This window comes from Aquila chrysaetos, chromosome 2 (genome assembly GCF_900496995.4).
Source record: "Aquila chrysaetos chrysaetos chromosome 2, bAquChr1.4, whole genome shotgun sequence".
Lineage (NCBI taxonomy): Eukaryota > Metazoa > Chordata > Aves > Accipitriformes > Accipitridae > Aquila > Aquila chrysaetos.
The window spans coordinates 3,303,175-3,326,988 of NC_044005.1; the positions used below are offsets into that span (position 1 = coordinate 3,303,175).

Sequence of the window (23,814 nt, forward strand, 5' to 3'; positions counted from 1 at the left end):
GCTGTCCTAATGCATTTATTCAAAATTTGAAGAATTACCATTCCACATGCCAGTACAGGTCCAGATCAGGCTTAAGACTAGTTCTGTCCACTGCATACATACAGGTGTGAAAAAAAAGCTTGAAGTGTGATAAGCACAGATAAGATACAGGTACTTCAGGAAGACAAGTTTGGTCATGTGTGATCCCCCCACCCCCAATAAAGTAATTCCTATTATATAGAGCTATATCCTGCCTAATTCAGATGAGAATTAGCAAATAACAGTGAAACTTTTCTGTAAGTCAGGAGAAATACACAGACCTCACAGCAATTAAAAAAAAAACACCACACTATTTTAATCATAACAGAGAAAGGCACAGTTATCAAGCCATCCAAGTGAATTAGACCCTTTGGAAAATATATTCGTACATTTTCACACTTTGTGGGCAACAAGATTTATGTCTGAAACCCCATTATCATAATTCTCTGAAGTTATTCCTTTAAAAAATGTTTACAACTTTATCTCTAAAAATATAAATATTTCACAGATTCCTACATAAGGACTCATAATTTAAAATCTTCATTTAAACTCTACCCCAAAGTAATCAACTCCTGAGAGTAAAAAGCACAGCAGGCTGCACAGTTGAATGTGCTGACTTAAGATTCACCATAGTATATGACTGCTTTACATTTTAATGTTCTTTATTCTGTTAATACATGTCAGGGCCACACCTTGAGTGGGAGGAAGTTGCTTTTGCAATCTTTTTGTAGTATTTACTGTTGATAGGCAACAGTTCTGGTGGGGAATGAAGATACGATTGTTCCATTGTGAAGATACAACTTTTACAGAGCTGTATGGCATTTTAGCATTTGGAATATCTGAACAACTGTCTAGTGTTATTGTGGCTAAGAAAAATGACCAAAGTTTTTCTTTGAAGGGCTTATTGTTTGAATTTCCAGGTTGTCCTTATACAGGAGTCACCTTTCTGGTAAAGTAGATGTCACCAGGAAAAACAAACAAACAAACAAACAACCCCCCCGAGAGGATAAGCCCTTTCTTTCTCAAAAGTGGCTCAGCTCTGTACAGTAAAAACATCAGCTAGCACACCTGACCTCCTATGTTAACACACTCCCTCATGCATGTCAGGGGAGTAAAGAAAGTAACCTTAAAAAAAAAAAAAGTATGGCAAATTGCCTGGTAGCAAACTACCCACAATTATCTGTATTACCCAACATCCTGTGAACATCTGCTTTAAAAGTATTCTCAAGTACTTTGTCCCTGGGGCCACATAATTCTTTTTTGTAGCAATTATGCAGAACACACCAAGATACTCACTTAGCTTAGTACCAAACTTGTTTAACATCTCTCTCTAGTTTAAAGCATGTTCTCCACACAGACTCTCTTCCAGGTGCACCTCTGATAGAACTTCAAATATCAGTAAGAGTTCAGAAGAGTAACCAGCACTTTCCAAGCTCCCCTCTTGCCAGCCATGTGGGAAATGGGAAGCCTTCCTGACTCATTGGTGTTTGGGCTCCAAGGGAAGCAGTATGCAACATGACTCAATTAAGACAGGTTTCTGTAGCTTCCCTCCCTTCACATTTGCTTTTACAAAGACCATTTCCACTGGATTGCTCAACATGCTGTACAAAGATAAGCTCCATTTGCATTACCAGTATTCAAAGGAAAAAAACACCAAAACCCAAAACCACTGGAGTAGTTTCTGATCAGTGCTGACTTCCCAGATTTAAGTTAAATGAAAAATGATTGTTTATGTATACATTTTTACTTCAGCTCTATAAAAAAATAGAGACAGCAATCAGATAGACAGCGTATCTGAATTGCATATCTAAATTGACTTGGATTTGGTAATCCCTTGTTAGCCTTAATTTTCTCTGAAATACTCTACATTCATGTAAAAGACTCTGAATATTGTTTTCAGTCTCTGATAAAGCCCTTAATTCCGTATCGGCAGAACCCTTAAGCAGGGCTTACCCTTCCATCTCCATTACTTCAATGTAAGCTAGGGGACTGTAGACTCCCATTTAAAGGGAGTCAGAGAGAAAGCACACAGAGAACCACCCCATGCTTGTGTTTTTCTCAGAGGACCGACCACCTCTCCAGAGTGCGAGGAGGAGGCAACATTTAGACCAAAGGCATGGGAAGTCCGTGTGGGCAACCCCACCACAGAGGCTCTTCCTGCTCCACCTAAAGGCCCACGATGGTCCTGGGAGACCCTCACGTTGTGCCTGGCACCAGCCCCTCCACAGGCTGTTCCTGCTCAGGTGGACAAACCTTTACTGCAAACAAGGCTGTTTGCTTCTTTCTTGCAGATGGCTGTACTGCACCAGGTCTTACCAGGCACTGAAACTCCTTTATTCGTGAAGCTGAGAAGTTGTGGGCTGGCAAAGGCAAACGTTTCAAATGCTGGTTTTCCACTGCACAGCTATACCAACGCTGGTCTTGCAAGCAACATGTTGCCTGTTTTATCTTTGTCATTAAAGGCTGCAGAGTTCACTCAACACAGACAAGCTGCTACAGATACAAGAGGAGTAAAACCACACTACGCCTGTCCATCATTCACAATTCAAATCTTTGCTTCACTTCATCTGCAATCATTTTTGCGATGGCAAGGGAGGAGGTAGCAGCAGGAGAAGGGGCATTTCTGACGTGAAGAATTCTGCTTCCAATATCTCCACTGCCTCCATCAAATACAAAGTCATCTACCAAATTTCCATCACTGTCCAATGCTTGAGCTCTCACTCCAGATGGACCCCTGCAAAATAAAGGAGGAGATCACCATTAGAAAGCAAACGTTTTCTGAAGACAGAAAATCAGTTCTGTTCTGACCTTGTGAAGGTGCCCAGGGAAACAGTAAGGAAGGCAGACTGTGGAGTCAAAGCCCAGTCAGGCTTTTGGGGCAGCACAGGGAAGTTTAACACTTGTGAGTCAGTGGGAGATGTCTCGCACTCGTTACGGTAAAACAAGGGCAGGTAGCCAAGCAGAGGATCTTCTGTATCTTTCCTGGTTGTGTTACTCTCCTCCACACACACACAAACATGCCCTCTCTTTTCAAAAGGGCAACCCTTTGTTCTGAAATAGCAAGCCTTGTCAAACATGAATTTCATGCCAATGGTCTACTGCCTGAGCTGGATAACTCCCTTTTACCATACTCAAGCTTTTCTTAGTCTGGATTTTCTCCCTGCAAATGTTTGGACAGTTAAACCCACCTCCACGTATCTAAATGCCTCACCTTTCCTCACAAGTCTCTTCAGTTCCTTAGCACTTCTGAACTCCTTTGAATTAGTTTCTCTCTCTGCACAGTAAGAAGCTGAATACAATTTTATTGAGATGATTGAACTAAGTCAATATTCACTCAGTAGCAACTCTCAACCTGGCTTCCCCTCTGAATTTTGTTAGTGTTTTGCTTTCTTTGTGAACTCAGATTATGTTCAGGCTACTGAATGTGTCACTAGGATAAAGGGACTTTTTCTTTTTTGTGAATATGTCGCAACTGTGAATTTCAGCCTAAGGGGAGCGTAGAAAGTCACACAAATATTCATCAAACTTGCCTATACACAAGCAAACACAATATAAAAGACCTTCCTGTAGAAAGTACCTAAATGCTTCTATGCTTTGGTCGCATATTTTGGTGGAGGAAGGGAATAAGCTAATGTTACATTTGCTGCTGTTAAAAATGAGAGATTTAACAAGCCACTGGGTGTTACTAACAAGAAAAGTTTGCTTTACCTCAGTACATCATTGATGGTGACCTCAGGGATGAACTTCTGAAGTTGCTTCACCTGTGCGCTAAGGAAACAGGCTCTGTACATTTCACTCAGTCCATAAGACAAGTTTCTCAGCACAAGCTTCCATAACCCACTGCAGGAGACAAAATAACTGCAGTAAGAACAAATCTTGCATGATAAATGCTGCCATGTCAAACTAACACTAAGAAGGTAGCAAATGCAACTGCATGGCAAAAGTTCCCATTCCCAACATCAGTAATACGATCAATGCTTTCTACTTGAGAAATATGTTTGTCCTTCCCTGCTTCAACACACCTTGTTTACAGAGCTGTAGCATTGTATTTACATTCTCTCTTTGAGAATTAACTCTGAACTCCAGTCCTTCCTATGTCCAGGATTTTTCTCTGGTCAAGTCAAATGGCAAGAGACTGAAAACCCACATGAATGAGGGAAGACAGACATGCCGCTTGAGACTTTTCCACAATCATTGTATAAAGATTGTCACACTCCTAAACCCCTCAGCTTTCAGTCAATGAATCTTGCTATGTCTTCACAAATCTTGTTTGCTTGCTTTGCTTTCCTCAAGTCTTCCAGTATAAAAATCTACAGACAATGATGAAAATGCTTTCAACTCTTTAATAAACTGCATTAAGTTGAGCTGTTTGCCAGAAAGCTACTTTCCAGTTCCCTGACCTGTTTTTCAGCCTCTCCTGGGATCCTCCCCAATATTTTCACATCCTTTTTCAAGTCTAATTTCTAAAATTGAGCACTTGCTAATGGTCTGTCCAGCCCCTCATAGAGAAGCAAGATTTCCCTCAACTTCTACAGATACTCTGTTCATTTATGTTTGCAATTTTAGCAATGACTCCTAATTCCTCTAACATGCTTTCTAAGACAGCTTCCTGGCCTGCATTCGTGGCCCTTAACATATTTCCTAGCACTTGGATATTTTTTAAATGTATATTGATGGTCTGACAGAGTTTAACATGGCAATTCAGACTACTCTCTGTTCTCTCTCGCAAGCATCCTCTGCAGGTATTTTAATCACACTGTCTAGGCTGATTAAAATATCACACTGCATTGGACCAAAACCAGTCCTGGAAGAGTTCCACTAGTAGCAACATGGCTCACGAGTACCTTCTGATGAGCAGCCACATTCTTAGACCAGCTGAGACATGTCTTGGTAGTTTATAAAAATTCAAATATTGGATCACATGAAGTCAAATGTCTTGGAGAAGTCCACCCTTATCAGCACAACTGTCTTTAAACAGACCAAAAACTTGGCAAAAGCAGGCTTTTTGACAAGAACTAGCTTCCATGGAGTCACAAGCTGACAAATAACTGCATTCAGCAGATAAAAAGACAAGATATTACCTGTACGTTACAGCATCTAAAAAGTCTCCAGTGCTGAAGTCAAACAATTTGTAGCCCTCTCGCTTAAAGGCTAGTACTGCATTAGGACCAAGCCAAACACTGCCATCCATTCTTGGCGTGAAATGAAATCCCAGAAAAGGGAACCGAGGATTGGGAACCTAAAGCGGAATACAAGAGTTATTACAGCTGTTACAAACCAGATCAGAGAAACAGCCATGCAGCCACTCAAGTCAACAAACTCATCCAGGAAAAATGGAAAACATTTGTGAGGAAGAAAGTACAGACATTTACAGCTTATTGTGTGAGAGAGCAAATAAACCAAACTGAAACACAATAAAGGAGTTGTCTTCCCAATAAATGGAAATAACTATTTTTAAATGAACAAGTGGAAAAGGAAGTAGATTTGCCATTTTATTTCCAATCACTACAAGATTTGAGTCATATAACCATACACTTGGCTCCTGTACTGGTTTTTCTGCTTGTTAATTGTGCAGTTATAGCACATAATGAATTTAAAACACTGAAGAACACAGCAGGGCCAAGTAAGACTGCATCTTAGGCAAAAGCAAAACAAACAACAGGGCAAAAAATACACGATTTCTCAGGATATAAATCAACCACAACAAAACCAATGACACACTAATGCTATTCACCAGTAGTAATTATACCGCAATAAAATAGGTTATAAATATTAGGAAAACCTCACCATTCCTGTATTGCTCAAAACAACATGCAGTTAGCAAGCCTGATTAATGCTAATAATAAGTATCTGCAGTTTCTTTTTTATTTGTGAATGGAATACAGTGTAATTGTGTGCAAAGGCTGAAACAGAAATAAGCTGTCTATATGCAGACACAAGTATTAAATAAGCACACCTCTTCATGAGCTGGCACTTCAGGATCTTTAGCTATTTAGAAAAGGTGACTACAGAGGTGACTGTGTTATAGTCTGAAAATAAGCAAGTGTTGGGTATTTCTCAAAAACCAGTATTGTTCTAACTAAAAATTGCTTCAAGATATGTTCCTTTTTTGTATTCAGTGCACTGTTTTTCTTGTTAAAAATACGCTTTTAATACTTTCAAAGCTTAGTGCAACCACTCCACAAACTACATTACATTTCTGGTAACACAGAATCATAGAATCGTTTAGGTTGGAAAAGACCTTTAAGATCACTGAGTCCAAGCATTAACCTAACACTGCCAAGTCCACCACTAAACTGTGTCCCTAAGTGCCACGTCTACACATCTTTTAAATACTTCCAGGGACAGTGACTCAACCGCTTCCCTGGGCAGCCTGTTCCAGTGCTTGACAACCCTTTCAGTGAAGAAAATTTTCCTAATATCCATTTTAAACCTCCCCTGGCGTAACTTGAGGCTGTTTCCTCTTGTCCTATCACTAGTTACTTGGGAGAAGAGATGGACACCCACCTCACTACAACCTCCTTTCAGGTAGTTCTAGAGAGCGATAAGGTCTCCCCTCAGCCTCCTTTTCTCCAGGCTAAACAACCCCAGTTCCTTCAGCCATTCCCCATAAGACTTGTGCTCTAGACCCTTCACCAGCTTTGTTGCTCTTCTTTGGACACACTCCAGCACCTCAATGTCTTTCCTGTAGTGAGGTGCCCAAAACTGAACACAGGACTCGAGGTGCAGCCTCACCAGTGCCGAGTACAGGGGGACGATCACTGCCCTAGTCCTGCTGGCCACACTATTTCTGATACAGGCCAGGATGCCGTTGGCCTTCTTGGCCACCTGGGCACACTGCTGGCTCATATTCAGCCGGCTGTCGACCAGCACCCCCAGGTCCTTTTCCGCCGGACAGCTTTCCAGCCACTCTTCCCCAAGCCTGTAGCGCTGCATGGGGTTGTTGTGACCCAAGTGCAGGACCCGGCACTGAGCCTTGTTGAACCCCGTACAATTGGCCTCGGCCCATCGATCCAGCCTGTCCAGATCCCTCTGTAGACCCTTCCTGACCTCAAGCAGATCAACACTTCCACCCAACTTGGTCTCATCTGCAAACTTACTGAGGGTGCACTCAATCCCCTTGTCCAGATCACTGGTAAAGATATTAAACAGAACTGGCCCTAATACTGAGCCCTGGGGAACACAACTTGTGACCGGCCGCCAACTGGATTTAACTCCATTCACCACCACTCTTTGGGCCCGGCCACCCAGCCAGTTTTCTACCCAGTGAAGAGTACGCCTGTCCAAGCCATATCACTAAGAGTCGTGCAATTTTCTAATCTTATTACCATATTTGGCCATAAAAAAAATTTCAAAGGGTCCAAGCTATCCTCACACAGCCATGAAACAAGGCTGGAAGGTACCCTCACACCCCAACCAGTTCCTCCCTCACATCCCAAGACAGGATCCTGAGTCATTCTCAGGTGAGAAGAGGTCAGACAAACATCCAATGCCCAGGGTTCCACAATTTCCCTAAGGCAACCTGCTCCAGCGTTTAGCAGGCAAATCTAAGTTCATATTCAGAAAGGCAACGTACTGCATGAATTAAAAAAATAAATGCTGCCCTAGGAATTCTCTGTTCTTGCTTGCTATCTTCACTTTCTGTCTGGGATTGATCCTCTTCATCACACTGTTTGTCTGTATTAGATGGTAGAAAGTTTGTCCTTTTCCTCCTGTGTCTATTTTTTGTCATAGAAAGTAAAGCTAATTCAAAGATGAGGTTGAGAGGCAAATATCTAAAACTGAGCTTTGGATATTAGCACACAAGATTAAACCCTACATCTAAGTAATTAATTATTTACTGTCGTCCCTCATTGAATTCTGAATCCTGCCTACAGATTTATTTTATAACATAAAAAAAGAAGCCAGGCTTTTGTGGGCATGTGGCCATCATGCTAAATGTTTCATTCTTTCCCTATTAAAAAAAAAACAAAAACAAAAACAAAACAATAACAAAACCACAAACAAACAAGACTGGCAATAACTTCCCACATGGTACTTCTACCTGTTCCTCAAGAATTAACAAAAACAAGCTGTCCTGTCAGAAAGCAACTGAATCTACATCCACATGTTGTGCATCACTATCTGCAGTGTAACAGAAATAACCATGTAATATTGCCCTTATTTCTGTAGTTTTAGCTGTTCTTAGGGTGCACTGTGAAAGACAAACAAGAAAGTACATACCGGATAAATATTTCCTTTAACCATATAGCACTTTTCTGGTTTTAGCACCAAATAATCTCCACGGAAGGGTACAATACGAGGTTCAGGGCTGCAGCCACTGATCTCAGACAGGCGGTCTGAGTAAAGTCCTGCACAGGTCACAATGTGCCGACAGTAGATTTCCTCACCCTGTGGAAAAAAAAAAACAAACCAAACCAAAAAACACCCAAAAATTCACCCTATCTACTAAAAAAACACCCATCACCTACAAGCCTTGGAAAAAAATGAGTCAAGACCAGAAAGAAAACCAACCATATTTTCAAAAGGAGGCAGAAACATTTGTTTCATCTAATTCTTTATCTTCTTAATGGAAGATAAAAAAGCCCTAAACTTGAAAGTTGTCCATGCTTTGTTGGCAGGAGAATTTCTCCTGCAGGATGTGGGAAGTCGCTGAATAAATTAGTGCATACCTGTAAGCAGGTAACCTTTCTGCTGTATGGTGGAGTGAAGAAATTAATGTGCACGCTTAGCTAGTGAAGAGAGGAGTTCAAGTAGTAGGATAATATGCTAGTTGTTGAACCGGAAAGAGATGCTTCAGTTGTTAAAAAAAACCCAAACAAATCAAAACAAAACACCACCCACCAATGCGTTTTGCCCTTCAAGTATTCAGGGTGAATTCTGTATCTTGTATCTTTTTTGTGTTTTCCTCGTCTAAAAAATAGGTATGAAGAATAAAAACCCTGTTTGTGCCTGACAGTTTGGAGGGAGTCACAGAGCTGAGAACAATCTGAGCTGTTGGCTGTTTTGAGGCTTTGAAATCTGGCTCCAATACCCATCCATTCCCTGGAGGAGAACCATCCTAAAACAGCAATTCATTGGGCAGGTAGGACTGGAAGAATCTTTATAGAAAAGAGGCAGGAAAGGGAATAAAAAGAAAGAATAAAAAAAGAAACATGTCATTGACTCTCAGACTACTTTCAGGTTCCGTTCCCAGAACACAGAGCCTCGTGCATTACACATGCATGCTTATTGTACAGGGCAGAGGCCCAACACATCCGCGTCAAAGACTCTGCTCCTCCAGCAAACCAAATGTCTCCCTCTGGCCCTCCCTCATCTCTGCATCCTACAAAGCCCTGATGCCAGGCTGGCCTGCAGCTCCCTGGCCAGGTCTGCATTGCCAGGGGGTACGGGATAGGTGGGGTAGCTAAGCAATCACAATACATTTGGGTAAATAAGGCTGTTAACAGATTTCTCCCCATGCACCAGGAGTGGTCACACTACTGAAAAGTAGTTTATCCAGAAAGCTACGCAAGTTCATAGCACACAGTTATAGATTGCTGTTAAATATCTAAACACCTTACCATCTACATAAATAAATAAAATTACAAACTATATCTAGCTAGCTAGCTAGCTCACAGTATTTGTTTTTAAATACTGTGGGTTTTTTCTTCAACTAAAAATGTCTCCATTAAAAAAATACTAGTATTTGGTGAAGGAATCTAACAGATTTTGGAAGCTACTTTTTAGTGAAAGAGCAGAAATACAAGAAAAAAAGCAGTAGCAGCAGTAACTTTAAAAACTATTGGAGGGGTTGTGACGTTGTTTTTTGTTTGTTTGTCTTCCCCCCTCCAAAGAAGACTCCAGATATTCTCTCCTGAAGGTGAAAAGTTTATAACTACATTTCCTGTGCAGCATTAACATGTAAGTGATACCCATAGATGCACCTGTTTTAATAAATCAGCTTGTGGCCACCTGATGATAAAATGATTCTAAATGCCTCCTTATCATTTTTATAGATGCCAATGCCAAAGACCAAAAGCAAACATGAAAATAGGTGTTTCTCACCAAATGAATAAGTCATAAAAGGAGTCCTTGCAAACAGCAAGCATAAGAATGTGCAAATAAAGAAGGTGACATATACAGTTAAACATAAGTTAGGCAGAAGAAAGAGAAAGTTAACTTTCATTACTATTCCTGGTACACAGTAAAATCTGAACATGTTCATTGTTAAGAATTGATTGCAGTTGTTTTATAAAAGCAGTCCTAGATTACAGCGATCATGTTACTGAACAGCAGCAGCTTTTTAACTTTTTTTAGAGAGCTGATTAATCCACCAGGACTCAACAAAAATTCTTAAGAAAAGGAGAAACAGCTTCCTATGAAGCAATTAAATCTTCAGTTTAGTTCTTACCTTTGAGTTCCTAACAATGACTGGGTATTTTAGTCCTGTAATAGAATTAGACAAGAGAAGGAATTACGAGAATACATAACAGAACAAGCAGCTTTTCACGATGAAGGATTCTTCCACTGGACTATTTTCAAGCTCTGGAGCAACTGATGTTGGTGGACATAATTGTATTTATGAATTAATAGGGTTTTTTTTATTCTTCCATATGTGTACCAGCACAGATCCAACCTGCCTTCCAGGATAAAGAAAAAGCACTATCACAAGAATACACATGCAATATTCAGCTAAATCTGATTTTATAGGAGAGAACAACCTTCTTCCTCAATTTTACTATCATTTTTGTCCATCAGCTTTAAATGTTTCAGCTGAAGGGTGACCTGCCTGCAAAAAAAAAAAAAAGTGAGCTTGGTCAATACTCTCACTAACATAATTTTGCCCTCTGTCTCATCCCTATGAGACAGAAAGGTTCAGAAATGTCATTTCAGTTAAAGCAAATGTGTTTTGAACAAAATCTTTGGCAAGACTGTAGTAAATGCAGGTTAAAAAACTGCCTTACCATCTGCACTTTCTGAAGAACTTTCTTTAGCCATCTCCATGTTTGTAACTTCAAAATCAGTCAAGATCGTCCCACCTGCTTCCTGGAAGTCTTCAGCATAGGACTGGGCCACTTGTTTATAATTCACAATGCCGGTATATGGAGAATCAAGGGCCATCAGACCCTGAAACGGTATTAGGATACAGAAGAACAGTGAAGGCTATATGGGAACTTTGGTCTTCAATACAGAGAATATTTCATCTGGAATACTGTGCATTGCCATTGAGAAGGGAGTACCGCTGCCTCCCCACCCCTGGCTGCTTGTTCCTAGTCTCTGCATGTGCCGGCTCCAGCGTTCATGTTTGCTGACAACTAATATGGTGAAAACTACTTAGAGTGGATTGAGTGATCGTGTAACTACAGCATAAACAAGTCTTCTCAACAGAGCGCTTAATGATAAAGCAGGTTACCTAACCTCAGGTTCAGCTAATATATACTTATTTTTCACCGTGCACTATGCAATTCCGCCTTCAAATGGTCACTTGGGAGTTCTACTTGATGCATGGCTGTTGCCAATGCCTCCTGCAAGGCTAAAAGGTATCACCTCAACACTTACTGCATGCACATCAGAGAGAAAAGCCTCTTCTGAGTTAGACAAGAGCCTATACTTGTCCTACTAGAAAGCAAGGTTCAAGTCCAGTGTGTAGCTAGAATTTCTAATGTTTCTCAGAGACATTTTACTATCTTTATACCAAAAAGGCTCAGTTTCTCACATAATACTTATGCTAGATGGCATCACAATATTTTCCTAGTTCCGGCTACAAAATAAGGATAGTAGGACTACTTTATCTCAGAGAGATGTTGCAAGTGTAACTACACCAAAAGACTGTCAGCTACTCAGATACTACAATAGCAGGGGCCATTTACATGCCCAGGACAACCAGAATGGTTGGTAAAACTGTATCTTACACAAAACCTTCCTCTCCACTTGATATACAGTGCAATGTTTTAAAACACCATTCAAGTTCCCTCTGCTTACAAGGAAAGGACTCAGCTCAGGAAACAAAAGCAAATTAAGCAAGACCCATCTGCATCTACTCATTTGCAGAAGTAAACGCTCAGCTGGATCTTGAATATGTGAAGAATGTTTCAAGGAGTGGATACAAAATGTTTATGAGAAAAAAAGATTTAAAAAGATTCCTCTCCAGAAAATTTTTGTCTGTACCTACAACCACTCATAAGCAATGAGTCATGCAGCTACACCAATAGCAAGCTGCCAGATGAAACAGTATGGGGAATTTATATCCAGATTTTAATTTCAAAGACATACTAAACAACAACAAATCTGTATTCCATAAACTACTCACATTTCTCCTGCTTTGAAAATAAACAAGCTGAGAAGTGCTACATAACAATCACATGTGTAGGAAGCAACTGGATTGAAATTGGCTTGATCCAAATCTACACTTACAGATGGGAAGGAATTTTCATTGCTGCACTATCAAGCCTTACTGTAAGTTAAATAATTCTAGTGGGAAGGAGCAGAATCATCTCAGCATAAACTCAGATACAGCAGCTCTAACGTGGGCAAAGGAAAATCTGCCTATCAACCACAAAAACATAAAAGCAAGCACCTGCAAGGAGAAGGGGAAAAAAAATAAAGATTAGAAAAAGTAAAAATAAAAACCACTCGTTGTCATTGGTGAGAGAACTGGGTTTTTTTTGTTTGTTTCTGAGCATATACATCAGGGAGGACATATCTGTGTAAAGCTGGGAAAAGGATGAAGTTTGAACAACTTGTAGGCTCTGTCCATTTGCCTATAAATTCAGGCCTGCACGGGGACTAAGGGACTATAAAGTCTCCTACTTTGACTCAAATAATTCTGATTCCTTTTGCAGGCTGCAAGCAAAATGGATTACCTGCTCTCTAATTTGTGAATGCTGGCCCTTATGAAACAGCCAGCACATCATTTGCAGCAGCAGCTCTTTATGACTTCAACACACGGAGAACTGATCAACTATGAACTGACAAGCAAGAGAATGAGAACAGGTGAGTGGGAGAAACCTGAAGTGAAAGTTAAGTGTCACCAAGAAAGATTCTGCAGAATCACCTTATGTTATGTTAGATCTGGTCTCATGTGTATGTAATGACAAATGCATATGAAGGACTGCGCTGAGCTAAAAAGTTCTAGAAATAAATGGATACATGTATTTTTGTTGACAATTATATTTCTTCTGAGTTTTCAGGCTCTTTTGAACTTGTCACCCATGCAAATTACCTCAAGGCCGGAAACATATTTATGTTAAATTAAAAAATAATGTCACCTGAGAAACTGAGGTCTTACATGCCAAATAAAAATAAGCAAATCCCTTACCCTGCAGAAGGGTTCTTTCGCTTGTATTTCTTTTGCTCCAATCAGTTTCAGACCTCGGACGTTGTTCTGCAGCCCTCTTTCATACAGAGCTTTGAGTCTTGGAATTTCATCTTGTTCAATGGCTACAATTAGCTTCAGAAAAAGATAACAAGGCATACCAGTGAGCAAAATATACAAAGCCAGTTCAGGTTTGGCATCAAGCCCAAGCTAACAAGCAAGCACTAGTGAATGAGTGAACAGTGAATTATATTTCAAGGAGGGAAGAAAATGTGGTTTGTGCCATTAGTTGCACAAGATTCTATAAATACCTACTACTACTGAGGAAGCACTAATATATTAAGGAGAGTGAAAAACAAATGTTAAACTGTAGTTCAAGTTACTATCAACAGATAATATTTGCTAAAAGTACCACGAGACTACAAATCTGAATGTGAAAGAAGAGAATATGATTTTAAAGAGCCACTGGGATGCTTCCAAAAATAAAACTGAACTTAACCCAAGATGTACAAATCTCAAACAGTCCTGATACGAGAGGAAGGACATGTTCTGACATGGTGTCTAAACTGAATTGTACCAGCTTCACTTCATTTAACCATGTAGTTAGCTCAGAACTATCACAAGAGATTTATCCAGACTATGCATTATCTGTGCCAAGTCTGCCCAGACCACACTACTTGCAGGTCCAGCTCAGGTCTAGCAACACAGGCATCTTTGCCCCGAGAAGGCACTAAGTTCTCCAGGCCGGGGGCTGCTTTATGTAAAACTAGCTGTAAAGCCTCACCATCATCTTCCCTGGAATAAACACTGCTGGGGAAGGTGATGTGGAAGTACACAAATTCAGTGTCAGCAAAGGACCAATAATGCTGCTGGGTCAGTGCTAGCCCTGCCCAAGCTCACACCGGCTCCTACAGAACCATTCTGTTGTGTTGGTGCTTTGAGTCCAGAGCAGGCGTGTAAACTTCAGGCAAATCCACAGTGCCATCTTGTGACCAGCGCTGCAGCGGAGGGAGCACAGCACGAACACAGCACGGAACACAACCAGGGCAGGACAACCACCACCTGCACTGGTGCAGGACTCATCAACACTGCCACATCCAGGGATCTCAGCTCTGCACCCCAGAGCTGGGAGAGATCTGCACCCAGCTCCCAGTGGGTGCTGAGCAAGGGAGCCTTGAAGTGGCGCTTGTCATATCAGACAGGGTCTGCGTTGCACTTTTAAGAGAAGGGCTCGTGCTGTCCAAGATGTTTATGAGCAAGCTGGAAAGGGGCAACCAGGGCGGTGAGAAAGTCGGGTGATGGTTTAAAGTGACTCAAGGTGGTTTAGACAAGAGCTGACTGTAAGGAACTGCAGAGGGATCTTCCGAGTTGAACGAGCTACTAACAAAATGGCAGATGAAATTCAACGCAGATGAATGTGAAATGATGATCATAGAAAAAGCAGTCTTAGCCTCATGTATAAAATAATGGAATCCAAATTCAAAGTTATCACTCGGGACCAAGATCTTGGGGTTAGGATAGACAATCCTATGGAAACATCAGCTCAGTGCCTAGGGACAGCTGAAAAGCTCTAAATTGAATGTTAGGAACAACTAGGAAAAGGATACAGGACAATACAGAGAACTCTACTATTTCACTGCAAAAATCCAGAGCTTCACCACACCTTGAATGCTGTCCGCAGTTGTGGTCCTCATCTTGTATCAAAGGTGCATTAAACTAGAAATGGTTCAGAGAATGAAGGCAGGGTGGAGAGAGTCATGAAAAAGCTTCCCTAAGAGGAATGACTGAGCAGACTAAGACTCACCAGCTGGAAGGGACAACTTTGGGGGAGGAGGGGATATAAAATTATGTGCAACTTGGAGAGTGTGAGCACGGATCAACTGTTCACCACCTCTTCCAACACAAGGGCTAGGGGCCATCAGATGAAGCTTGTAGAAGCCAGTTTCAAAATGATGTAACTCTTCATGTAGCAGGTTGTTGATCTCTGGAACTGCTCATCAAAGTATGCTGTGATGCAAATGCTTTTAATTGAAAAACACTTGGAAGAGAAATCCATTGAGAGTCACTACAGACAAAACAGAGCAGGCTCAGAAAATAACCTGAGCTGAAAATATTTGGAAGCTGGGGGAGTTAATAATTTGCTTGTCCTGTTCACATTCCTGCCTGGGTCTCTGTTTCCAGACATTTGCAGAAACAGGATATAGGGTTGGGTAGACCCCAAGCTGAATCAGTACAGCCACTCTTCTGTCCCCAGCATTTCAGGTTGTGTTAGGTGGATGTCAAATGGCATAAATACACGTAGCTGTGTCACATATGGAGCTGTTTTCAAGTCACCATGCCTTTTCAGAGCCTGACATGCCAAGAAGTATGGCATGCACATACTGAGAGTCTTTTGTGTTCCCTGGAGCTACAGAGGTGTACCTCCGTGGGGCTTGGCTTCCACCATTACCTGGGATATTTCAGCTCAGTCCACAGAGAAGGAGAGTTACTATTTAGGCCCAGAAAAGAAATTGATTTGAGTTGCTGGAAAGAAGAAAACAAAAAGGCACATTCATCCTGAAGCTAGTAAGTGTCGCAGAAACTCATCTCTTGGGAGAAAGTCCACAACCAGGCCTATGCTATACGTTGTAACATACATTATACAGTCTCAGTTTCCAAAGGTAAAGTAAGAATACACAGCGGTTCCTATACCTTCCCACACTGTTTATATGGTATTCCCTTCTGGTCACAGTACTCGTAGCAGAGGGCTGCACCCTGCACACACAGCTTAGCTTTCAGAGATCCAGGTGTGTAGTAAATTCCGCTGTGAATCACACCACTGTTATGTCCACTCTGGTGATGAGCTAAATAGAAAGCAAAATACATTATTAAAATACATGTTCCCATGATTGGTTCATACCTTAATTACTTCAGCTGTCAGAAGAGCGAGCAATTTGAGGTCATGCCCTAAATCAGTGTTACAACAAGAGATGCTCAAATAAGGTAACTGCACAGCAAACACAATTCCTCCCTTGGTCTCAAAAGGCTAGAAAAATACTGACACAGCATGACCTAGTTAATAATAAACCATCACAGCTTGCAATGTGTTGAATCAACGGCCGGGGCGGGGGGGATCACAAGTTTTTCCTCCAAGAGCTACAACTGCAGGCCAATTGATTCAAATTTTCTACGTGTTAAAATTAATTTTAAGAAATCTGTTTTTTAAAATGAAAGGCATCCTTAACGGCCTTATCTAACAGAATGTCTGTGCAATCCTCCATTTCGTTGGACGCACTGGCAGGCCTGGTAGGCTTTTCAAGTAATTGTGAACTAGATTAGGTTACTATTTCCTCTTTGTAACTAAGTAAAACAGAGGTGAAAAATATCACAAACATTTTTATTGAAGTAATTTGGGCAGGTTCTCCCTCAAAATATTGACTCCCAAAGGTCATTCCTGCTTTGTACTCACACAACTGTTAAGGACTTCATGCATGTCTTGCCTTGGGGATAAAAAGCCACTTCATATCATACATGTAACTTCTCAAAAGCAATGTATAGCCTGGCTGACGGAGCTATTTAAAGCGAGAGCTTGGGCTCATACGTCTTATTTTGAGTTAGGCATTGACATGATCGCTTGGGGTTGCTCCTACCTGAGTGACCGTGTATCTGCATAAGCACTTGCTGTGAAAAGACTGCTTATGATGAACCTGTGCTTGTACTTGAGTGAGCCAGAAAAGCTTTCAAACAATGAAGCCACAGGGCTCATACTTTCTTATTTCAAAGCCAGGACAGATGCCCAGGTGCAGACTGCCTCAAGATTTCGTGTGTAAGCAGGCAACACTGGGAGCTGTGTCATTTTACTCTGGCTAACACTGGGTCTGTAACTAGTGATACCCTCCCAGTTATCCCTGTGTTAGTTCTTTACCTTTGACCCTCCATGCAAAGGACAGAACCTTGCACAGCATATACGGAGATATCACAGAATGAATCACACAACAGTTTGGGTTGGAAGGGACCTTAAAGATCATCTAGTTCCAACCCCCCTGCCATGGGCAGGGACACCTTCCACTAGAGCAGGTTGCTCAGAGCCCCATCCAGCCTGGCCTATATCCAGAAAGACAAGGCAAATGACAGTGGTTTACAGTTCTGGCAATTAACAGACAGGTGTCGACTTTGCCCAAACCAGCAGCTCCCAGGTATTTTTAAGCAGCAATACTTCCCAACCCTCTCTCTCTACCCACCAACCATCACTGTTTGCTGTTCACTCTTCTCGTGCCCCACCAAAAAGCCATCCTGGCACCATTCCTCAGTTCATCCTCTCTGCCTCCGGCTCTGTGCAGCACTAAACCAGACCTGCCCTTGCCCCTCTGCAACCTGCACTGCTCCGTACTTGAGTCGTTCATCCTCCTCGCCCTTTTCCCCCAAATCCCTGCTGCTGGAGCCCCAGGCCAGTAAGACCTGCCACTTTCAAACCATGAAGTGGCAACGTTCGCTCTTTCTTAGCTTAAAAGTCCTAACTTGAAGTCCCAGCAGCAAAGCACAGACTGATGACAACTCGAAGGACGGACGCATCTTCTGGCGAAGGGAGGAAGAAACCCCCCGTCAGGACAAAGCCAGCGGCGCCTGGGAACGAAGATGCTCTTCCCGGGGTGGAATCCATCAGCGACAAGGGCAGATGCTCTTCCACTGCTGCTCACCCACCCAAAAGCAGAGCTGCCCTTTAGACGTACGCTCACGAAATAGTGAGGTTTTGGCCAGCGTGTGCTTCAGTGATGATTTCTGACAGGCTGACACCAGGTAACCCCGAACACACGGGTGAGGAAGGCACACCGGCACCATACCTAGCTCCTTCTCCTTCTCCAGCACGGCGAAGGTGAGCGAGGGGTGCCGCCGGACGAGCTCCCGGGCGGAGGCCAGCCCCACGATTCCCGCTCCCACCACCGCCACGTCGAAAGTGCTGCACGGAGACAGAGACGGGCCGTAAGCTCACCCCGACAGCGCTCCCCGCCTCCCGCCCACGACCCCGAGGGGAAGGCGACGGCCCGGCCCGGCCCGTCCCCTCATGGCCGCCCTCCCGCCGTGAGGGAAGCGCTGAGGGAGCGCGGGCAGGGACACGCCGAGGAGGAGGAGGAGGAGGAGGAGGAGGAGGCGGCGGGGTTCAAGCAGGGCTCACCTGCGCTGGCGGCGCTGGGCCCGCCACACCGCCGCGGCCCCTCCGCCACCGCCGCCCGCCCGCCGCCGCAGCAGCAGCAGCGCCGCCGCCGCCGCCGCCATCTTGGGGGCGGCGATACACAGCGGGCCGGGCTCCTCCTTCCGCGCCCGCTCCGCGGCGGCGGCGGTGAGGGGCGGCCGGGGGAGGGCTGGCTCGGGGCGGCTTTCGCGGACGGTTGGCCGGTTTGGACGGCGTTTGGGGACAGCCCGGCGGGAGGGGATCCCGGGAGGGCGGCGGCGGCGGCGGTGGTGGGGGCCTCCCCTCAGGGCGCTCATCCCCGCGGCTTCGCGCCCGCTGGGCTGACAGAGCTGGTTGGGCCTGGAGGGGAAAGCCGGGTGCGGGCCGCCCGTCCTGCTGCTTCGGGAGCTGGGGCTGACGCTCCGTGTAACATCTGCGTTTCCCCTCTCTCCTTTTCTTCAAGAACACGATGCTCTTGGGAAAACTTGCGCAGCCGGTGTGCAGCCTAAGGAGGCTGCCGTTGCGGGGCGGCTGCAGGCTCTTCTGGGGATGGCTGAACGCGGTGTTCAACAAGTAAGAGTGATTCGGTGTGCAGAAGGCTATTAACGGGCCCCACGTACCCATTCGCGGTTTGTGAAGCAGAGGGCATTAAGTCCCAGCAGTGGAGAGAACATTTTCTACTGTCGGTGCTCGTCTTTTCCCCCAGATTGCATGTTGATGCTTGGCAGGGGTCGTTCCTGACCTGTGTCCAGTCACAAAGCCGTGGCCTTCCCGAGGAAGGTGCGTGCTTTGCTCTCCTCCCCGGGGTGGCCGAGGCAAGCTGGCAGCGTGGATTCTCTCCCTAAATGCTGGTCTTCCTTTGACCCCCAAATGCATTTAAACCAATAGCACAACCATGCCCCCTTCACTTACTCAGAAAAGCATCTAACCAACCCATCGTTTACAATATGATTCGGCCAGACAAGGGTTTCACATTTACTTTTAGAAGGGTAAAGCCTTTCTCTGTGAAACTCTTTCTCTGCCCCATAGCTTTTGCCAGTAGCTAATAGTTTTGCCTTACACTTTCTAGCTCTGGAAAGGGTTGCATGGTGTAGCTGATTGCTGTAATGAGACGGGAGGCTCAGACAGGAGTGTCTTCCAGGTCTCTGCTTCTGTCTTCAGCATTCCTCACCAGACTAAGAAAGATATCATTTCCCTGAATGGATCCAAGGATTTTAACTAATTGCTGGATTGTGTCTTTTTGAAAAATTGTGATTGTTGAGGAAAAAAGGCTTCATCAATGACATCCACGTGACAGGCAATGAGAGGTTTTTATATAAGCAAAATATGTTTGGGAGACAAATTTGCAATTGTTGTAAAGCCTTACTCTGGGTAGAGAAAGGCATTTTTTATCTCCCCTTACAGACATGGAAGGAAACAATCAGAAGGGTCAAGTCAAGTTGCATTTGTATTCTTTCTTCTTTTACCAAAAGCATCTGCCATTTAAAACAAGTTAAAAAACCCCTTATGCCAGACTGATTAAGAACTAGCACTGTCGAAATAATTACACGTAAACCACTTCCAGTAAATTATATTCTTACTTTTCTGACATCTTATCCTGCACATAACCAAATGTTTGTTGTGCAGTATTATTATCGTCAAGACAAGAAATCTGCCACTTTATAGAAACCATGCGAATGCTCTTTCTGTCTTGGCAGAGTGGACTACGAACGTATACAAGCCGTTGGCCCTGACAGGGCAGCTTCAGAATGGCTGTTGCGATGTGGTGCTCTGGTGCGCTATCAAGGCTATCAGAAATGGCAGCAGGACTACAATGGTCTCCCAACGGGGCCCTTGGGGAAATACAAGATAGAAGCAATTAATGCCACTGACTCTTGCATCATGTACAGAGGATTTGACTATTTGGGTAATGTAGACACAGCTGTGCAAAGATTATGCTGAATGGTCTTTGTTCTTCCCGTTGCTTCAAAATATGAATAACAGTGTCATTTTCTCGTTCCTTAGTAAGATACATAGAAATCTTTGGAATTATTTTTTTCCTTAAAATGGCTCTACAAATATTCAGCAGTTCCTAAGATTTTGCTGGAGGTGTGGTGTGAAGCAGAAAGAGATTGGGAACTTCATCAGCCCTTACCTGAAGTGACAGTAGCACTAAAGAAGTGTGACAAAGTTTTGCTATTTTGTTGAGTTCATAGTTAAGTAGTTGGTAGCAAAAAGCACTACTTTAAATATTCTTTTTCTTCTAAACCAAGAGATGTTTTTGGTGTCTGTACTTGTTCTCCAGGCATCTATGATGTCTTCAAAGACAAAAAAAAAAAAAGCACAGGCTCTGAGTTTCTTACAAAATAAAGAGATCAAAACGGTGTTTCAGGTCTCCTTTAAATAACAAAAACCAAAGTGGGGAACAGACCATTTCATTTTTTCGTTGGCAGGGTACCTTGAATTTCCTGCATTAGTACATTCTTAAGTCAGAGTCATTGTTTATCACCCAAACTTGTAGATTTTTTTTTGTTACTTGCCCATGTCAAAGCTCTTAGAATCTTACCAAAAGGATCCAAGCCCTGGGGTTTTTCATATATTTGAAGTACCGCAAAGGGACTTTGGAGATGCGTTGTGTGTTACAGCCCCACTGTATTAAGGAGCATGTTGCTGTGTGGTTTTGGAGGCAGTTACTAAAGCAAGAACTTCACAACCAGTACAGGTTGTTCCTGGTATTCTGAAGCAAATACTCATTTTTGTCTTTCTAGATGGTCTTGAACATGTTACAGAAATCAAGCTGCAGAAGTGTATTTACATACAGGATGAGTGTCTGCAGAGGCTCAGCGAGACGAAGAATCTACAGAAGAGTCTCCTCCAACTGAAGATAATTTCCTGTGGGAACGTCACGGATAAAGGCATCATCGCACTTCACAAGCTGACGTATGTGAGCTGCTGAGCTCTCCTTGCTCCCTAGCTGTTACCTCCCCCCACAGTTTTGGGATTGTGTTGACTGGAAGGGCTGAAGTCTGAATGTTTCTGCGCTGTTTCAGACGGTGGGGGGGCTGTGGGATGGCTGGGTTTGGGGTCCGACCTGAATGACGGTCTGGGAGGGATGGCACTGCCACTGCAGGAAAAGTTTCTTCAAGCATGGTTGAAGACAGTGTTGTCGGTAGCTCTGAAAAGACACATGGATTAACATACACATATTAATCAGCCTTTTGAGGCTGGTGTCAGGGAGTTGTGTAGCACTGAGGCCTGCAGCTGAGAACGCCAGAATCTCCCGCTGCAGTATGTGAATCCATAGCTGCGCTTCTGCTTTCAGAGCTGAGCACAGCATCTCCCATTTCCACCTGAAGTAACGTATGCAGTGTTGATTGCTGCGCAGATCAGAGCAGGACACGCGCTCTCTGCTGACACACAGCATATCACTCAGTTATCTCGTCCTCACTGTGGCCTGAAAGGTCTTCGGGCAGAGCTGTCTTCCAGTGCTCAGGCATAGGAAGCAGTGCAGATTAGATACTGTGCACCTCTGTAGCTCTGAAGCACATCTGTAGGTGCTTTATTGAACCGTGGCCTTAAAGTAACTCAGAACTGCTTAGTATTACATGGAGTTAATAGACATCTACAAACGGGTGGTATGGTGACTTGGATTTCATCCTACAGAAAGTTATGATTAAGGACTTCCTATATTACTCTATTATTTGCATTAAAATAACTTCTACTAAATGCTATTGAAATTATTAAATACTATTTAATATAAAGGAAGCTTCATGATGTGGGGGGTCCAGGATCTCTTTTTCAGCTGTGTAGAAGGACTGAACTTATGGTGAGCTAAAAACTTTAAGCACCCACTTCAGAAAGAAAACTTCCTTTAGAACCAGTAATCTTTTAAAATACTCAACTATGGTAGAATAATCCTTTGTCTAATTTCTGTGTCAACAGTTAAATAGTAGTTGCTGACTTTTCTTTTTAAATATTTATAGGAACCTTGAATATTTGTATCTGAGTGACCTTCCCGGAATAAGAGAGAAAGAAACCACTGTTCACATCCTTCAGCAGGCACTTCCAAACCTAGAGCTGGAGCTGGATTTAGAATAAACACAATTGCACGTAATTGAGATGTATTTGATTTCATAGTATTTATCATATGTTGCATAAATTAAGTTGTAGATGCTACTGTATTTCCAGGTATGGAAATACGCCCAGATCTCCCAATCCAGCCCTAAAAGCTGTATGCAATCTTTTATGCAATTAAGTTTTATTAAGCTTAAACTATATGGTGAAATCAACAACAGAGAAGGTAGGCTTCGGTGCATAGTCATTTTTTTCCTGTTTCTACAGGAAGCTGTAAATACATCAATTAGAAGTTTTCAAATATTTTATTGCACGGAAACTCTGGTGCAAAATGACAGTGGGAAGAACATCAGTGTTGTGAAACAGCAGCGCTGTATGCTTTTGTTGCGTGTTGTTGATGCTGTGGGAATGAGAGCTGTTTACTCTCTGACAGTCTTGCCCAGTCAGTGGGTCCCGATTTAATAAAAGAGCTTACGGGCCTTTTTTTCTGTTCTTCACCCTTTGACTCACGTCGCCTTTGTTTGTTTAAGTGGAGCGATCTGCCGACAGGCAGTCTAACCTTCTCATAAACACTGAGCTGAGGAACTGAACATTGCTGTACTGGTGGAGAAGCAAGGTCTCTTAGATACGCCCTTGCACACATTTTTCCTGTACGCTGACACAGACCAAATTAGTTCTGTGTACCTCTTTAGTTACATCCATATCACTCCTGCTAAATAAGAGAATGATTCACCCTCAGGAAGAATATAGCATTTTTAGTCAAATTCCTTGCTCTGGTGGTAGGGGAGAGAAAGGCGGTAGGCAGCGACTCTGAGAAAGCAGATTTCAGAGTAACATCTTGGACACGACTACCTCTGCATAACCAAGAGTCTCTTTTCTTATCCCTGACTGTCAGCTTGTCCTCTGAAGGAAACGATGCCAAGCACCGGAAAGGGTAACATAGCTGCGTCACGGCGCTGATTCTTCCTGGTATCTCCTGCCACAGAGCGGGCAGGAACGGTGTCCAGAAATGAAGCTCCCTCCAGCCTGCACTGCCCGGGGCCGTGTCCAGGAGCTGACTGCCAGGCCCTCTACTGCTTACAGATGGCACGTGGGTGCTGCGGTACCTTGCACGTACACAGGATTAGGTGGCTGAATAGCCACACAGAAAATACTGGAATGCTGAAGCTTTCTGACTGTAACCAAAACTACCTATGGACATAATGCACAAGATTAAAATATATTAAATTATAATATGAAATAAAAGGTAGACAGGCATACTCTGTGAGGATATGGCATCTGTCCCATTGAAATTGCT

At 43.2% G+C, this 23,814-nt stretch overlaps 2 protein-coding genes across 6 annotated transcripts; one reads left to right on the plus strand and one right to left on the minus strand.

Moving 5' to 3' along the window:
- L2HGDH (L-2-hydroxyglutarate dehydrogenase) lies at positions 1–18,610 on the minus strand. Its single transcript, XM_030039154.2, has 10 exons — positions 18,468–18,610; positions 18,136–18,251; positions 16,007–16,158; positions 13,319–13,450; positions 10,965–11,127; positions 10,412–10,446; positions 8,242–8,409; positions 5,100–5,257; positions 3,727–3,858; positions 1–2,752 (listed from the first exon to the last, which is right to left on the minus strand). Exons 1-10 carry the CDS (start codon positions 18,566–18,568, stop codon positions 2,557–2,559), a joined length of 1,353 nt encoding a protein of 450 aa, XP_029895014.1. The 5' UTR covers positions 18,569–18,610; the 3' UTR covers positions 1–2,556.
- Positions 18,256–23,774, plus strand: DMAC2L (distal membrane arm assembly component 2 like). 5 transcript variants are annotated; one of them, XM_030039217.2, is made up of 6 exons: positions 18,491–18,632; positions 18,928–19,037; positions 20,162–20,370; positions 21,212–21,383; positions 22,427–22,553; positions 23,413–23,774. In XM_030039217.2, exons 2-5 carry the CDS (start codon positions 18,934–18,936, stop codon positions 22,539–22,541), a joined length of 600 nt encoding a protein of 199 aa, XP_029895077.1. In that variant the 5' UTR covers positions 18,491–18,632; positions 18,928–18,933; the 3' UTR covers positions 22,542–22,553; positions 23,413–23,774. The 5 variants fall into 5 exon arrangements, with proteins under 5 accessions (XP_040974296.1, XP_029895077.1, XP_029895059.1 ...); XM_041118362.1 differs by lacking the exons at positions 18,491–18,632; positions 23,413–23,774 and adding an exon at positions 18,256–18,274 and having other exon boundaries at positions 22,427–23,014; XM_030039199.2 differs by lacking the exon at positions 23,413–23,774 and having other exon boundaries at positions 18,491–18,680; positions 22,427–23,014.
- The last annotated feature ends 40 nt before the right edge of the window (positions 23,775–23,814 follow it).

What these genes read in the sequence shown, in the direction of transcription:
- L2HGDH (XM_030039154.2), bottom strand. Translation starts at nt 18,568, where the DNA reads ATGGCGGCGGCGGCGGCGGCGCTGCTGCTGCTGCGGCGGCGGGCGGGC. An exon ending in CATATAAACAGTGTGGGAAG is followed by an intron (nt 13,451 to 16,006) that starts GTATAGGAACCG and finishes CTTTTTCTGAAG; the next exon opens with CTAATTGTAGCCATTGAACA. An exon ending in TTAGATGCTGTAACGTACAG is followed by an intron (nt 3,859 to 5,099) that starts GTAATATCTTGT and finishes TGTCTCCTGCAG; the next exon opens with TGGGTTATGGAAGCTTGTGC.
- DMAC2L (XM_041118362.1), top strand. Translation starts at nt 18,934, where the DNA reads ATGCTCTTGGGAAAACTTGCGCAGCCGGTGTGCAGCCTAAGGAGGCTG. An exon ending in CAGAGGATTTGACTATTTGG is followed by an intron (nt 20,371 to 21,211) that starts GTAATGTAGACA and finishes TTGTCTTTCTAG; the next exon opens with ATGGTCTTGAACATGTTACA. An exon ending in ATCGCACTTCACAAGCTGAC is followed by an intron (nt 21,384 to 22,426) that starts GTATGTGAGCTG and finishes AAATATTTATAG; the next exon opens with GAACCTTGAATATTTGTATC.